The sequence below is a fragment of the Mercenaria mercenaria genome, chromosome 6 (assembly GCF_021730395.1).
Source record: "Mercenaria mercenaria strain notata chromosome 6, MADL_Memer_1, whole genome shotgun sequence".
Taxonomy (NCBI): domain Eukaryota; kingdom Metazoa; phylum Mollusca; class Bivalvia; order Venerida; family Veneridae; genus Mercenaria; species Mercenaria mercenaria.
In genome coordinates this window covers 10,073,864-10,090,887 of record NC_069366.1, presented here as the reverse complement: position 1 = coordinate 10,090,887, position 17,024 = coordinate 10,073,864, and the positions used below count along the sequence as shown (strand labels likewise).

At 35.4% G+C, this 17,024-nt stretch overlaps 1 protein-coding gene across 1 annotated transcript; it reads right to left on the bottom strand.

Annotated features, from left to right (window-relative positions):
• Positions 1–8,498: 8,498 nt before the first annotated feature.
• Positions 8,499–15,136, bottom strand: LOC123549701 (uncharacterized). The gene is made up of 4 exons (XM_045338010.2): positions 15,012–15,136; positions 9,928–10,452; positions 9,068–9,199; positions 8,499–8,707 (listed from the first exon to the last, which is right to left on the bottom strand). The coding sequence occupies exons 1-4, from the start codon at positions 15,070–15,072 to the stop codon at positions 8,499–8,501; spliced, it is 927 nt and encodes a 308-aa protein (XP_045193945.2). The 5' UTR covers positions 15,073–15,136.
• Between the last annotated feature and the right edge of the window lie 1,888 nt (positions 15,137–17,024).

Genomic DNA, 17,024 nt, shown 5'->3' with positions numbered 1-17,024 from the left:
AAATAACCATAACCATCTAAAACAATTTGGAAAGGTAAAACAACAACAACAACAACAAAAAACCCAAAAACAATATTAATAAATAGTAAAACGACACCCCATAGTCCCGTACGTATTTATAGGTAATCGATTTTCGTCAAAATGTATAATAAAATAATGTAAATGCAATGAAAAAAATATCAATTTTGAAAAAAATAATTACTTCCTGGATTTGTTTACATGACTGACCAATCAGAACGCACAGACGTTACCTTATTCCCAGGTATACACTTACCTCATTCCCAGCACTTACCTCATTCCCAGCACTGGCAACAGAACAGAAAGAAAATGCCTCTGTACATGTTATACCTTACCCCTAGAGGCATTTTCTTTCTGATCTGGCGCCAGTGATTCCCAGTAAGTTCCCTGTACTTTTTGGAGTTGGTGGTCTCTGACCTACTACCGAAGTTCTAAATCAATCTTAAAATTCTATACAAACACTCAATTTTAATTTATACTGTCCGATGAACGTCACTCATAAATTACTTCGTATTTTGACGCAGCTGTCATCAAGCATATTCACATATCAAAAACGGTCTGATCATTCTATAAAATATATGAACAGATTCTTTGGAAGCATAGAACGCAACCAAGCAGCATAATAGCAGACTCGGTTTGACTGAGTCTCTCCATGTGCGGTAATGAAATGTGCAACACCCATTACGCCCTCTATATCACCGACTTAAGCGAAATTCTGTTGTAGTAAAACTAAATGAGACTTCTTACAACCGCAACACGGCACTCAAACAATTTAGAAATTGTGATACAATTATCAGCCTACTTCCCCTTTTTTTTAGAAAATTACCTTTTCTTTAAATTTTAATTCAAGCTTTTCTCTAAGCTTAGAATATTTCAAACGGATTTTCCATGGGCGTTAGTATTCATAACCGCAGTAAAGATTTTATCGCCATTCGATTCGAACATTAAAAGATATACGTAAAGTTTAGTTCCTAGTCTACCCTTCCCATTATTAGTAAAGAAACTTTTCAACAGTATTTCTTAGCTCTGGACAATTTATTTAAATTTTGTAATCAGTTATAATCTAATACGAGAGTGGTGTTGCATATTCCATTACCCCTGATTGACCAAGTCTTCTCTTCTGCTTTGTTGCGTTCTGTCTTCCAAAGAGTGTTTTTACATAATTGAACCGCGCCATGAGAAAACCAACATAGTGCATTTGCGACCAGCATGGATCCAGACCAGCCTGCGCATCCGCGCAGTCTGGTCAGAATCCATGCTGTTCGCTCACGGTTTCTCTAATTGCAGTAGGCTTTGAAAGCGAACAGTATGGACTCTGACCAGACTGAGCGGATGCTCAGGCAGGGCTGGATCCATGCTGGTCGCAAAGGCACTATGTTGGTTTTCTCATGGCGCAGCTCATATATTATTTATTACAGCAACATAAGGCTTTATACTGTAAAATGTCTCTCCGAACTTGGGCTCAGTTTTGTTAATTCTGTTCAAAACGCCTTTCATTTCATTGGAAATAATTGTGCACCACCAGATGCAGACTTATGAAAGCAGATGGCATCACTGCCTTTAATAGAAATTCACACTATCTGGGTGATACATCAAACACGAAGAATCTGCATACTGCTCCTATGACTGCTAAACTACACAAGCATCAATTCAATTAAAAGACTAACGAATACCATTGCATCTTTATATTGCAATCTGATCTTAATGGAGATGTAATTTACAAGTTTCGTAAAACTACCAAACACTTAAAATTGAAACAGGCTAGACCGCATTGTTTTTAGACACACTGCATGTTTAGTGTTCAGTCCTTTTACAGTCTTTCACGCTTTCCACTTCGATTGTACGATAAACGAACAAATACACGACTTCTAAAATTACCTCTGCTGCACGTCCCCTAACCACCTTCGACGAGCCCTTGGTTGGGATACTCTAGTTGCTTAAGTTAATGAGTACCGTACCATAGGTGCTGATTTACATTCTCTACATACATATGTCCTTATTTTAATAAAACAAAATAGCAATAACAATCGTAAATTCAATTTGCCGTGATATACTATTTATAGATTGTTTTAATCTTACGACTTGAACTACTTATTATACAGTTGCCACCATCCATATGCACTCATAATGTGACTTCTCATTTCTCTATGATTTTTATCACAGGTGTGATGTGTTTGAATGTAATGATCACGAAATAATATGTCAAAATAGCTCTAAAATATGTCAATACTTTACAGATAAAATATAACAAAAGAAATCGCGGAGTTAGAACAGTTGTTGAGTCAAGCTCAAATACCATTGTGTAATCGTTTTAATGCAATTAAACAACTCTTAATATTCAGTCACACTTTATTTCTATCATACATTCATGAATATAATACACATAGCAAGATTTCTAATTGGTCACCTCAAATTTACTACTACAGACTGTAAAATGGTTTTATGCCTTACTTTCCTATTTGATTATATCAACTGCTGTACAGAGCTAAACAAATTATTAAACAATAATTTTCTAACAAATTAAAGCAGAGTTAGCTTTGATAGGAAAAACAATCATTTTACAAGTAGTTCTTTGCAGTGCATCATCAGTAATGTCAAACTTCTTTCAAAATTTCGCTTTTCTGAATGCTCCAGTTAAATGTCAAAAAAAAATTTAAAAAAAATTAAGTAACTTTATGTTAAAATGTTTTTCTAATTTCGTAACTGATATCCTCTGTATTACCAAGGAAACAGGTCGTGTGAATGTATGGCTTATCTGCAGTATTTGCTGTAATAGGCGGTTTCTCTTAACAAGAGATCACAGAGTGATATTGGCGCCCACCATTGAGCCATTTTTGAATGTTCCAAATTTCAAGACTAACTCAAGGTCAAAATCAAGGTAAAATTTCATTTCGGTACACAACACTGTGCATGTGGCCCATGCATGTGGTCCAAGTTGAATGCTGTAGCTTGAGAAATGTTTAAGTAGGTCACCAGATCAATTTCAAGGTAAAAGTTCATTTCGGTATACAAAACTATGCATGTGCTTCAAATTTGGAGGCTTAGCTTGAGAAATGTGAAAGTAGGTACTAGGTAAAAATCCATGTCAAATTTCAATTCAGAACACAAAAATATGCATGTGGTCCAAATTTGAAGCCTGTAACTTCAGAAATGTGAAAGTAAGTCACTAGGTCAATCTCAAGATCAAAGTTCATTTCGGTACACAAAACTATGCATGTGGTCCAAATTTAAAGCCTGTAGCTTGAGAAATGTAATGTGAAAGTAGGTCACTAGATCAAAATCAAGGTCAAATTTCATTTCGGAACACAAAACTATGCACGTGGTCCAAATTTGAAGCCTGTACCTTCAAAAATGTGAAAGTAGGTCACTAGGTCAATGTCAAGGTCAAAGTTTTTTCCGGTGCACAAAACTATGCATGTGGTCCAAATTTGAAGGCTGTAGCTTGAGAAATGTGAAAGTAGATCACTAGGTCAAAATCAAGGTCAAATTTCATTTCTGAACACAGAACTATGCATTGGTCCAAATTTGAAGCCTGTACCTTCAAAAATGTGAAAGTAGGTCACTAGGTCAATGTCAAAACTCAAAACTATACATGTGGTCCAAATTTGAATGTTGTAGGTTATTGACAAGAAGATTTTAAAAGCTTTTCCCTATATAAGTCTATATGAACCATGTGGCCCCCGGGGCGGGGCCATATTTGGCCCTAGGGGGATAATTTGAACAAACTTAGTAGAGAACCACTAGATGATGCTACATTACAAATATGAAAGCCCTAGGCTTTGTGGTTTGGACAAGACGATTTTCAAAGTTTTTCCCTATATAAGTCTATGTAAACCATGTGACCCCCAGGGCGGGGCCATATTTGACCCTAGGGGAATAATTTGAATAATCTTAGTAGAAGACCACTAGATGACGTCACACACAAAATATCAAAGCCCTAGGCACTGTGGTTTTGGACAAGAGGTTTTTCAAAAATTTTCCCTATGTAAGTCTATATAAACCATGTGACCCCCGGGGCGGGGCCATATTTGACCCCAGGGAAATAATTTGAATCATCTTGGTAGAGAACCACTAGATGATGCTACATACCAAATATCAAAGTCCTAGGCTCTGTGGTTTTGGACAAGAAGATTTTCAAAGTTTTTCCCTATATAAATCTGTTAATTATAAAAATAAACAAAGGGCCATAACTCACTCTAAAATTGTTGAACCAGTCTGTTTTTCAGGGGGACACAACTAGGGTACCAGTACATCATTTTCACAAAGTTTGGTCAAAATCCCCCCAGTAGTTTCTGAGGAGATGCGATAACGAGAAATTGTTAACGGACGGAAGGACGGACGGACGGACGGACCACGGACGCAGAGTGAGTTGAATAGCCCACCATCTGATGATGGTGGGCTAAAATGTGATTATAAGTATGTATTCTCAATAAAAACACAAACATTAATTTCGCATACTACAATCGGAAAAAATCATCTGAAAGAAATATTTCAAACTCAAAAGTAACCAATTAAAAATAAGAAAAGAGATATGTATTTCAGAGGTAAGTCACCTACTGTTTGATCCTCCTGATTCGTAACGTGTATTTGTGAGTTGCTGCTTCAGTTTGCAAGATCAAGATATACATTAGCCTAAATGTCTCAAGGGTGATAGAAAAATTGTTATGAATTTTAAAAATGTTTTCCATCATGTCAGTATTAAATAGTCAAAAATGTACTGTCCTTGTGTAAAACAAACACAAGTCTGGACTGTGAAAAATTTAGAAAAAAAAATACTTTCTCGAAATTTTACAATATATTAAAAAGCAATCATGACAGAACCCTGCTATAGAAAAAGTGGATCGAACAGTAGACTGTGTAAAACATGCAATCCTCTAACTAGAAGTAATACGTTTCTATTTTTTGTTCACAACAGCTATGAGACTTTTAATATACTAGGTAAGATAACATGCTATTTTACAACACATATGCCCACAAAAATCTCAATTTACATACAAACATAGTTATAAAAGGACCGGAAAAAAACTGTTAAAATCAGTAAGTTAGAAAATGAGAAATTGTATAAAAAATTCTTTTGCCATTCTTCAAACATTATTTATGCTTCGATTTACAAAAACTTTTAATTTTGACCCGTCAGCTTTTAACAGTCTTAATGAACAAAATTTTGAATTTCAATTCTCTTGACGTGCAAACGTACGCCTTTTATATTATTGTCTTCTAAATACTCTCCAAAATAATCAGACCAATTCCTATATAAATTTATCTGCACTCTTAAAACTTCCTAGCAAACTTTTCAGTTGAAGACTTTATCTTTAAGACGTAAATAAAGAGCTAACTTGACTTGACCACAGACTGTTGGTTTCAATCATAAACAAAATTGTCTTCACATTTTAAGTAGTATTTGTATATTTTCAGTGGAGCTATAGTAACTGTAACTAAAACTCTAAGAAATTTTAAGTCTATGGTTAAACTTTGATACATATGGACCCTACTTATACATCTCATAGTATTTTACTAGAAAGCGAAATGATGAGTTCAATTAATCTACTAACAAAACGGTTTTACACAAGCAGCTTTCCTATTACTCTAACGAAAGAAACAACACCTTTCAAAACATATAAAACATATACCGAACTTAAAACAAATAATTCATGTTAGTTGTATAGCAAATACGTTCAAAGGTGTAGTACAACCAAAATACATTTACTGTGGCAACATCTACAGCTAAAACTCATTCAAATGTCAACATAGATCAAGGTCATGTGATCAAGTGGCGTAGACCGATAAAAATATACGGCACTTTATTATTGGATCGAAATTGATACAAGTGACAGGATAATTAGAGAATAATAGGTTGGTGCCGTGGATCGGCTCCGGAATTTATCGGGTTCGCCTTCGGTATACCCTATATATTCCTCCGCCTTCCCGGATAAACGCTCTCCATCTACGGCACCAACCTAGCTATTATTTTCCATATATCTCCCTCTCTATGATTGCAGCTATTTTTTCCAAACATGACACATGAATATACCCACACCAATAACACTTCGGTCTTCCTCCCAGCAGAATAGCTTTAATGTTATTGTATTTTAATCATTGCAATGTTCATTGTTATACTCCTTCTATTCCATTCATAGAATAGTGCTATAATCATTTAGAACATTGCGACATATGACTATCTATCTTCGTGACACACCTATATGTCAACGAGAAATCTACCACATATTGCAAACAAATCTTAAACATATAAACGTACCTAATTTTCAAAATATATTGCGCACAACCATTTAAAATTAGGGTGGTTTTAATTTGAAGCTATTACTATAACCATACATGTTTAAGACGACAAAAAGGTATCAGTCAAAGAAAATTCTCTTTTGACCGACATGGACTTTCTCAAGAGAGTGTTCGTCACCGTGTATGTTGGTTTGTATTTCACAAAGTTAGATGTTGAAGATACAATTCAGCATACAGACTTTTGATGAAGTAATCTGCAATATGTTTTAGATAACATTTGGACATACCAAACGTATAATGCTATGCCACTAACATGATCCAATTGAAAGTTGTTTGATATTTATACATACAATAATTCAAGAATCTCTGACAGAAAATAAATAGTAAGCCTACCGTACAAGTGTTTGTCAAAATTCAAATAATAAGTGAACTATAAAAATGATCCAGTTTCTCTTTCAGACATTCGCTAACAGGAAAGCAACATTTACACTTATAAGCTAGACAACATTAGCATTAATTTTGTTTCTAAGGCTACTTTTTCTGAGTGAATTGGGTTTTACGGCGAATCGACACAAAATGGACCTATTTTTTCTGAAGCCTTATTTATTTACAATAAATTGTTTATTTCCAGGTTATTAATTTGGACAAAAATAGTTTTTCAGCATTTCTTTTCAATGACAGAGAGTAGTAAATTTCACCGTTGCGACTGCATTGTGCCAGGGTCCTGCTTTGTGTTGACTAGCCGATACCGTCATTAGTTTGCTTGGCTGTTTTCTATGCTTCAACAGACTTTCCTACAGAAATTTTAATTGAATTGTAATATCAAAAGTATATGTTCTAAGTTACAAATTGATTTATCTTTTTATCATTAATTTGGCAACAGCTGAAATAAATCATTAGAAACAAGATGCTAATTGTCTTTAGCTTACAATCAAACTATCGCAAATTCAAAACATTCAACAAGACAATATGAGTAAAGTGTAACATTATATTTGTTCATAATGTAAAAATAAATCTATAAATAATGTCTATAGTTGTAAAATGATACAATTTATGTGGCAAACGACCATGACTTATTGTTATCACCATGTACATTTACAATAACATTTAGACAATTATTGCTTTGCCGTCTGAACGTCATAAACAGGTGGTTGTCCAGTAGCTAAAACATCTGAAAAATTGAAAGGCCAATGATTAATAAATTTTATATCATTCATTAATATCTGTAATATTTAGTCCTACAACTTTCCCAAACTGACATCATAGCTGTGTTTGTTTTTGTTCAAAACGATTTCATAACAATTATAACAAATAACTGTGTAATTAGGATGAAATTTCGTCACGATCTAAGTTTCTTAAAGAAATCCTTAACTGCGGATTGCCTGTATAAATGTTCAGGCAAAGCTATTATGTAGAAATCTGATGAACGAATTAAAGTTTTTCTTCATACATATAGTTTTATTGAACAGTGATTTGTTTTGGACTTTTTGAAGGGGAAAAAATTGCGCAATAAACCCCAAAAGGGAAAATCTAAATCATTTGATTATGGTAACAAGCAAAGTACCAATTTGTAAAAAACTGATGCCAATGTCCTTATGAAATTGGCAATTCATGCGCAAGATGTAAATTTGAAGCAACATGGGGATAATTGGAGTTAAAAAATATATAAGCACCGACTTCCGTTAAGGAACATTTCTTTAAATTCCAAGGGGAATATATGATATTCTTTATAGGAATATATAACATTTTTGGGGGAAATATAGCTATTTATGGCTTGGGGAAACAGTCTGTATTCGGCTGTAAAAATTGAGAGAGAAAAAACAATGTTGAATTAACTTTGCAATGATACTGGCCACTGAATGTACTAGGATACATCATATGGTCATTTTGTTTCCTTACTAGTAGGTTTGAATATGCACAAGGCATGTGGATTTTTTTCATGTGAAGGAGTCGTACAGTGGGCTTACAGAAAGTCAATGGGTTTATCTAGGTATTCAGAAGTCTGACTTAACCACAAACAAAATCAACTCTGAATAAACTTTGACATACTCATCTCTTTTTCCGCCTCATTCTTCAGCAGAGATACTGCAAGTTCCTCGTCATTCAATTCAAAGTTTGGTTCCCCTCCCTCTGGTCTTTGTGTTTCTTGTTGTGGCACTGACTCATTTATCAAGACTTGTCGCTGTTGCATGTCAATAACAATTCTATCTTCTTCATCATCTCTTCTTGGAAACTCTTGCATCTCAATGCTCAAATGCGTTGGTGTTGGTCGTTGCCTTTTGTATAGAGCAAAGGCGATAAAAAGAACCGGAGCGGTTATCACTCCTATACTTAACGATAGCAGTCACTTTTAAGGCTATAGGTTTGTGATCTGGAACTCTAGCAGTTCTCTCATTTTCTTTAATGAAGTCATGTGTAATGACCGCCTTCTCGGGAACCGTCCTTCGAAAAACTGAAATTATAGTAAAAATATCACGTGCAACATGATTTTTAGAAAGAAAAGCTTTCATATCGATGAGCTGAGTAATGGTAGGTAAGCCCACATGTTTTAGCAAAACGATAATATTTAGGCCCGATATTATACGATGTTTAATTCTTTAGATTGACGCTATATCGTCGGTGGTCAGGTAAGATTTTTTTTGGCATGAATAGCAAAATACACATGTTGTAATGACATAATCTTGTTACACATAAGCAAAAACTCACTCAGGAAAAAGACATGTTTCAAGAAGAAAGCGCAACAAGAGATACATCACCAAGAGCCAGACAAAACAGGCTACATGTACATGAGAAGTATAAAAAGCTTACTTACACGGGCACCTAGATTTGCAAGTATTTGAAATCTCTTCTGTTGGATTCTTAGAACAAGCATTACCAATACAATCCTTGCACTTGGCACCTTTCTTTGTGCTATACTGGTCCGTATCACAATAGTATGATGAGTCTGGAAACGTAAAACATGTTACTGTGTTTTAATATGAATATGCCTCAACATAAGGCGTAGGAAAAAAAAAATGTTTGTTTCCGGTATCCCGACCTACACTAAATTTTTGGCCCGACCCTAAATGTTTTTATGGCCTTGGAGAAGTTTTTTTTTCCCAACTTTTAAACAAAAAATTGCAAGACTGCACTTTTTATGCTTTAAACATGATAAGTCATGTTAGAAATAAAGTTACTGATGCTCTAAAGGTATACCCCACCCCACCTCCCCCTCTTAATTGTATTAATGTTTTTACACAAAATAATTTCCAAAAAGTCCCACTTAATGAAAAACAAAATTAAAGATTTACCGACCTATCTTCCCTAATTCTTTTTTAGCATGTTACCGGAAACAAACAATCTTTTTTAGGCCTAAGGCCTAGGAGGGTAAGATCTTTATATCTGAAAAAAAAGTTGCGTTAGTGAAATAGCTCTCTTCAAAAGTATACTTTTCTTCTTAATTTGACCCTGCCAACTTAAACTAGTTTTCGTGAAAATTGTAGTCTTTGCACCAACTGCAATTCATATCAAAATGAGAAAGTCAGTAAAGAAGAAACGGTGTAATACATTAATTAACAATATATTTTATGTATAAAATTAAAACTAGTATTCGCTGACCTAATCATTCCTTTTTTTGTTCTCCGAGAGCATTTGTACAATCCACAGAATAAAGAATATGATAGGATACTTTACCTATACAAGCTGCATTGATCAAACGCTCGCTGATGGTACCGAGATTCTCCGTCCTGTTTACTAGAAACAGATGATCATCTCTACTGGAGACAGTCTTCCACTGCTGAGAGGCTGAATCTCCAAATACAACTACAATCGTCTTCTTTTTCAGCAAAGACAGTGGTATATTATCTAAACTGGTTGATGATGACACGAATAACACCACTATCTCTGCTACCAACTTGTATTTACTGGCCGAAAAGTACGAATTTATTTTACGTTCTATAACATGCGATGGGATAGTGCCATAGGTATCTATAGCATCGAGTGAGTGTTCGTTCAATTTGTCAAGCCAACCATCATTATTGTGGTGAAGAACAGAGGAAATATGTTCTACTTCCTTGCCAATATTATTTAAGTCAATTTCACTATTTTCAGGAAGACCATTTTTGACATGTTTCCAAATACGAAGAGCTTGTTGCAGTTGCTCTTCTTTGGATCTAATACTTTTGTCAAAAAACAATATTCCATTGATCGTCTCACATCCTGCAAAATAATTACATACAAGACTGTACATGTACATTTAAATGATTTTGTACCTTTGCAACTCTTTGGCAAATGTCAATGCCGCCTTTTAGATAATCTTTAGTGAAGAAAAAGACAAAATTCAGATACATGTACACCTGGCAAGGTTGTAATTTATGATTATGACAATCTGTTTACAATAGTTATTCATAAATATGTCTTTTAACATCGAAAGACATCAGGTTCTCTACAAAATGCCTTGTTTGGAACAATCATCACACGTAATAAGTGAACATAATATCAAATAAAACTTTCAACATTTTCATGGTAATATTACTGTACAGGTTATCACCCATTTTACCATTATATTCTAAAGCTGTGTTTTTAAACTTCGTTTCGACAAAATCACATGCTGATGATACTTTAGCTATATGTTTACATGTGAAAACATTTTCGAACAACTGGAAACATCTAATAACTGACCACTTTAGTGGTTTAGTTATTTTTCTGTTCTTTAGCTCTGATGGGCCAAACGGGACCATTTAAACAAGAATTTGTTACAGAGTTACCATCGTCCCCCGCCTAGGGACATTTGTCACAAAACATTTTGCAAGCCAATACAACATAATTATTCTATGTAACTGGGCAACATACTAACAATGTACATAAGTCATAACTATATATCATACAAGAGGGCCATGATGACCCTATATCGCTCACGTGTTAAACTTGGCCTTGGAATCCTCAAGATAAACATTCTGACCAAGTTTCATGACGACAGGGTCATAAATGTAGCCTCTACAGTGTTAACACGTTTTTCCTTTGATTTGAGTGGTGATCTAGTTTTTGACCCCACATGGCCCAGTTTCAAACTAAGCATGGGAATCATCAAGATAGACATTCTGACCAAGATTCAAGAAGAAAGGGTCATAGATATGGTATTTAGAGTGTTAACAAGCTTTTCCTTTGATTTGAGCGGGTGACCTAGTTTTTGACCCCACATAATCCAGTTTCAAACTTGGCCTAGGAATCATCAAGATAATATCTTGACCAAGTTTTATGAAGATAGGGTAAAAATGTGGCCTCAAGAGTGTTAACAAGCTTTGCCTTTGATTTGACCCGGTGACCTAGTGACCCCACATGACCCAGTTTTTAATTTGACCTAGGAATCATCAAGATAAACATTCTGACCAGGTTTCATGGAGATACGGTAAAAATGTGGCCTCTAGGGTGTTAACAAGATTTTCCTTTGATTTGACCTGGTGGCCTAGTTTTTAACCCCATATGACCCAGTTGCAAACTTGACCTAGAGATCATCAAGATAAACATTCTGTGCAAGTTTAATCAAACTCTAGAACCAATGATGGAATCTAGCCGGTGTTCAAAAGAAACTGAGATCATTTTAAGTTGTGTGTAAGTGTGGTTAAAACCAAATGTAAAATGTCACTTCTATCGTGTTCACAAGGCTAAAATGAACAAATTTTGGCTCTTTCAGGTGTCAATTAGGGGCCGTAACTCCTGAACCTATGATTGGATCTGACAGATTCATGACGGGATCCAAGATATATTGTTGCTAAAGATATTTTGCAAGTTTGTATCAAATCAAACTATACATGAAGTCTCTTTATTGCTGCAAAAGCCAAAATAGCAAATTTTGGTCCTTTAAGGGGCCATAACTCTGGAACCCATGATGGGATATGGCCTGTTTTCGAAAAGAACCGAGATATTACGCCAATACAACTTGTATGCAAGTTTGATTAAATTCCATTGCAATATGTCGTCTACTGTGTTCACATGCCAAAATAGCAAATTTTGGCCCTTTAAGGGGCCATAACTTTGGAACCCGTGATGGGATCTGGCCAATTTTCGAAAAGAACCGAGATATTATGCCAATACAAGTTGTATGCAAGTTTGATTAAAATTGATTGCAAAATGTGGCCTCTATTATGTTCACAAGAAATTGTGAAAGGACGACGGACGGACGACGGACAAAATGCGATCATAAAAGCTCACCCTTTCACTACGTGACAGGTGAGCTAATAATTCATGAAGAAATTATGAAGTTTGAAAACATCTGGAAATCTATAATTGGCGAATGCTAATGTCTGTATTTTAAAGATTTCATTTAATTATTTTTTTTTTTTAGGAAAAATAAATAACAACAGCTCCGCCAAGCGGGGCAATATACGCCCGAAGGGTTACATCAGAGGATGGGAGCAAAATTTAAAGAACTTGACTTTTGAAGCCCAAAGGACAGGAACAACAAAGGGAAGAAATTAAAAAAAAAAAAATTCTAAGTTCACAAAAAAAATCTTTACTAGGTAAAGGTATGTCAAAATACACCTAAATATTTGAGGTACCATCCATGTTGTACCACAGAAAAGTGGTCTCGGTTTTTCCCTACGGCCAATGATAAAAAAGTTTCAAAATAAGCTATTTATAGTAATATAAAAGGGAAGTAATTCAAAAAAAAATTATTGTAAGTGAACAAAAAAGGAATCTGCCAAATAAAAACATGAGCATTGCAATGCAGAGCAATATACACAAAGCAAAGTCATATATGACCTTTGACCCCTAAGTGTGACACTGACCTTGAAGCGAGTCATCCGAAACATGTGCTGTGCACGACGTCTTGATGTGGTGAACATTTGTGCCAAGTTTCTTTGAAATCCTTCCAGCAGTTCAAGAGTTACAGAGCGGACATAAAACAAACTGATATGACATTTGACCCCTAAGTGTTACCTTGACCTTGAAGCGAGTCAACGAAACATGCACTCTGCACGGCGTCTCGGTGTGGTGAACATTTATGCCAAGTTTCTTTGAAATTCTTCCAGCAGTTCAAGAGTTACAAAGCGGACACGAAACAAACTGATATGACCTTTGACCCCTAAGTGCCTCGGTGTGGTGAACATTTGTGTCAAGTTTCTTTGAAATCCTTCAAAGGGTTCAAGAGTTACAAAGCGGACACGAAATTGCTAACGAACGGACGGACAGACGGACGGACAGACATCGGGGGTATAACATAATACGTCCCTTCGGGCGTATAAAAATATAATTAAATATTTTATCATATTAAAGGAGGTAATCCATGACACTTACTACTCCCGCACGATAATTGAAACGACAGCATGTGAATGTTATGGTTTTTATGTATCGTTGAACGCAAAAACGTTGTCAATGATAGAAGTTAAGTGCATACTGTAATGTTATACAAAAATATTTCCTGTATGAAGAAAAATCATAATTATCAAACATGTTATCGTTTGAGTTATCGTGCGGGATTTATATATGGTATTAAAATAACTTGTTTTAAATCATACACCAGAAAAAGTAAATTCTACTGTTGATGCAGTGCTGCACTACATATCAACCTGTGTGGCAACCATAGTAATGCTGCATTTACCTAAATATACTATAAACTTAAAACTTGTGCCTGTGTTAGCATTTTACCAGATAGCTTTTTATATCCATCAATACCAATCACCTTACTTAAATCATAATTTCATTTTTAAAGTAGTGGGAACACTGATATAAAAACACATGTATTGTACTTTTTCATATAAAAGGGAGGTAATTTCATGTACAAACACAAAATATGAATGTTAACTTGGATGACTTTGACCTTAACTTTTACACATGTCACAATGTATTGTGATTGTGAATATTTATGCCAAGTTATTTAGATATACACCAATGCATACAAAAGTTACAGATCATACAAAAAAGTTCTCCAAAGGTGAACTTGACCATGCAGCTAGGGGTCTGAGTCTTGCGCATGACACATCAACTTATTATAGGGAACATTTGTGCGAAGTATTTTAAAATCCCTTGATGAATGACAAAGTTATTGACCGGACAGGAAACAGAACATAATACCATTTCAGTATGACCTCGACCTTACAGCTAGGGGTCTGGACCTTGCGCATGACATATCATCTCATTATGGAGAATATTTGTGCCGAGTAATTTCCATATCCCTTGATGAATGGCAGAGTTATGGACCGGACACGAAAGAAACCCTGTTAACATTTGACCTCTAAGTGTGACCATGACCTTAGGGCTAGGGAACTGGGTTTTGCGCATGACACGTTGACTTATTATGGGGAACATTTGTGCCAAGTCATTTCAAAATTCCTAGTTGAATGGAAGAGATATGGACCGGACACAACACAGATCCTTTTAACCTTTGATCTCTAAGTGTGACCTTGACCTTGGTGCTAGGGCTGTGGATCTTGTGCATGACATGTCGTCTCATAATGGGGAACATTTGTGCTAAGGTATTTCAAAATCCTTTAATGGATGGCAGAGTTATGGACCAGACATGAAGTGTGGCGGACGGAAGGACGGACGGACGGAAGGACGCATCCTATTTCTACTTCGAAAAATCTCACGCATCGAGTGTAAGCGCACGCATTGAATGTACACTGTTAAACCTTTGTTAAAGCTAATGCTAACCTTTAGTCAGTATACGTGCGTACGTCCAATAGGAGCGATTTAATGTTGGCGAGTGCCCAAAGTGATTGTCAAATGTTTGAGTGAACAAATAAGGCAGTGAATAAATAATTAAAAGTAAATTTTACCTGAATCCAGGCTATTTGTAAATGTAAAATAACATAAAAGCACTACAATATATCCATGCATGATAAACTACATACACTTTGTAGCCTGAAATAGTAACCACTTTGTTTTACCACTTCTATTTTCGTTCTACTGCGCAAATTCAATGCTATTTTTGTGTACAGCTAATGGGATCCCAACTACTTTTTTATGATGTAAATATATTTAGAATACGCATCCCATGCCACTGATGTCCTATAACAATTAATCAGTATGTGCAATGTTGGGCAATGCCAACGATGCAAATCATTACGGACATAGAGGATATTACATGAGTGTCTTTTTATATTGAAATTATTAAACGAATTCAATAATATGATAAAATGCGAGATTCTGTCAAGCATTTTGTCAATTTTATTCAACTTGTTTAATAAATGCAATGCGGAAAGTCACAACTGTAATATTCTTTTTATCACATGTTAGCTTTTCCTGTCGACACATCAAACATTCTACTTTCTTTTATTATATAAACAAGTCAAATTGACTAACGTCTCCGACGTCGACGTCACTAGTGTATTATCATTTAAGAAATAATGTATAGCAAAAGAGTGCTTTAACACTATTTATGCACGATGGGCGGTTATACGTCGGGCGTAATAATTTCACGAGGGCGTAGCCCGAGTGAAATTATTTGTACGACGTATTACCGCCCGGGTATATAAATAGTGTTATTATTTCGATTCTAATATGGCCTTAATCTAAAACAGTAGAATAAATATAATAGCGTTCTTTCTTGGTCGCAACAAAAACATTGACGTCACCGCACGTTAACGTGACGTCATTCTAGCGTAAAAGTTTTTTAACAGAGGAAAGCATATGTAATAGAAAGAGCACTGAAACTCGAGGGTAAACGATTTGTACGAGGGGGCGTAGCCCCCGAGTATAAATCGTTTACCCGAGAGTTTTAATGTTCTTTCTGTTTTGTATCATAGCCATCCATATATGGTAGTTGTAGGTGTTCCACATTGCCATATACAGTAGTTCAGTGAGTACTTAAAACCATTGCTTTACAAAAGTGTAAAGCCCAGGTAAAATAAACTAATGCTAGAGTAGAAAATCAATATAATACACTTCGCTGTCTATTGTTCCAGACCAACAGTGCGGTAACTAGCGTGCGGGTATTAAATACCTCCACACTTTTAGTTACCGCACCCTGTACTCAGTGTATACGAATTACCTGCACCAAATTTGTTAAGAAAAAAACACAGAGCTATGATACAATAGAATTTTAAGTAATGACTTTAATACATTCCCGCGACGTCAAACATACCGAGCAGTAATAGCAGTATTGCTATTACTGCTATAACTCCAAATTGACGCCGTCACCCTGCCCTAGCCAATGAACCGAATCGGCAGTGAAACCCTTTAGGTTGTAGATCACAACCTTAAAATGTAGATCACAACCTTAATTTCAAAGATATATCTTCAATGATAGAGAGGGACAAACATAAAAGTCACAGTAGCCCGAGATTACAAAGGGCTTGTAATACGGTTCCTACCTGCGTTGAGTCGTATACGGATGCGTTTTGTAAAAACCGATAAAAGATTAACTAGTGCTATATATCTTTCATATGTAACCTATAGTAACATTTGCTCTGTATATTAATTTGTTACTTCAAATCTATGCACTCATCCGTGAAAGCTGAACGAAATCACCCAGTATCATATATTTTTCATATGCAACGTCTTGTAACATTTGCTCTGTAAATCTTAATTTTTACTCCAAATTGATACTGTCACCCTGCCCTAACCAATGATCCGAATCGGCAGTGAAACCCCTTAAATTGTAGATCACAACCTTAATACGGAAGCGTTTTCTTGAAGCTGATGAAAGATTAACTAGTGTAATATATCTTTCATATGCAAGCTATAGTAACATTTGCTCTGTAGATATAAATTTGTTACTCGACATTCATACCCTCATCTGTGAAATCTCAAAGAAATCACTCAGCATAATACTTTTTCATATGGAACGT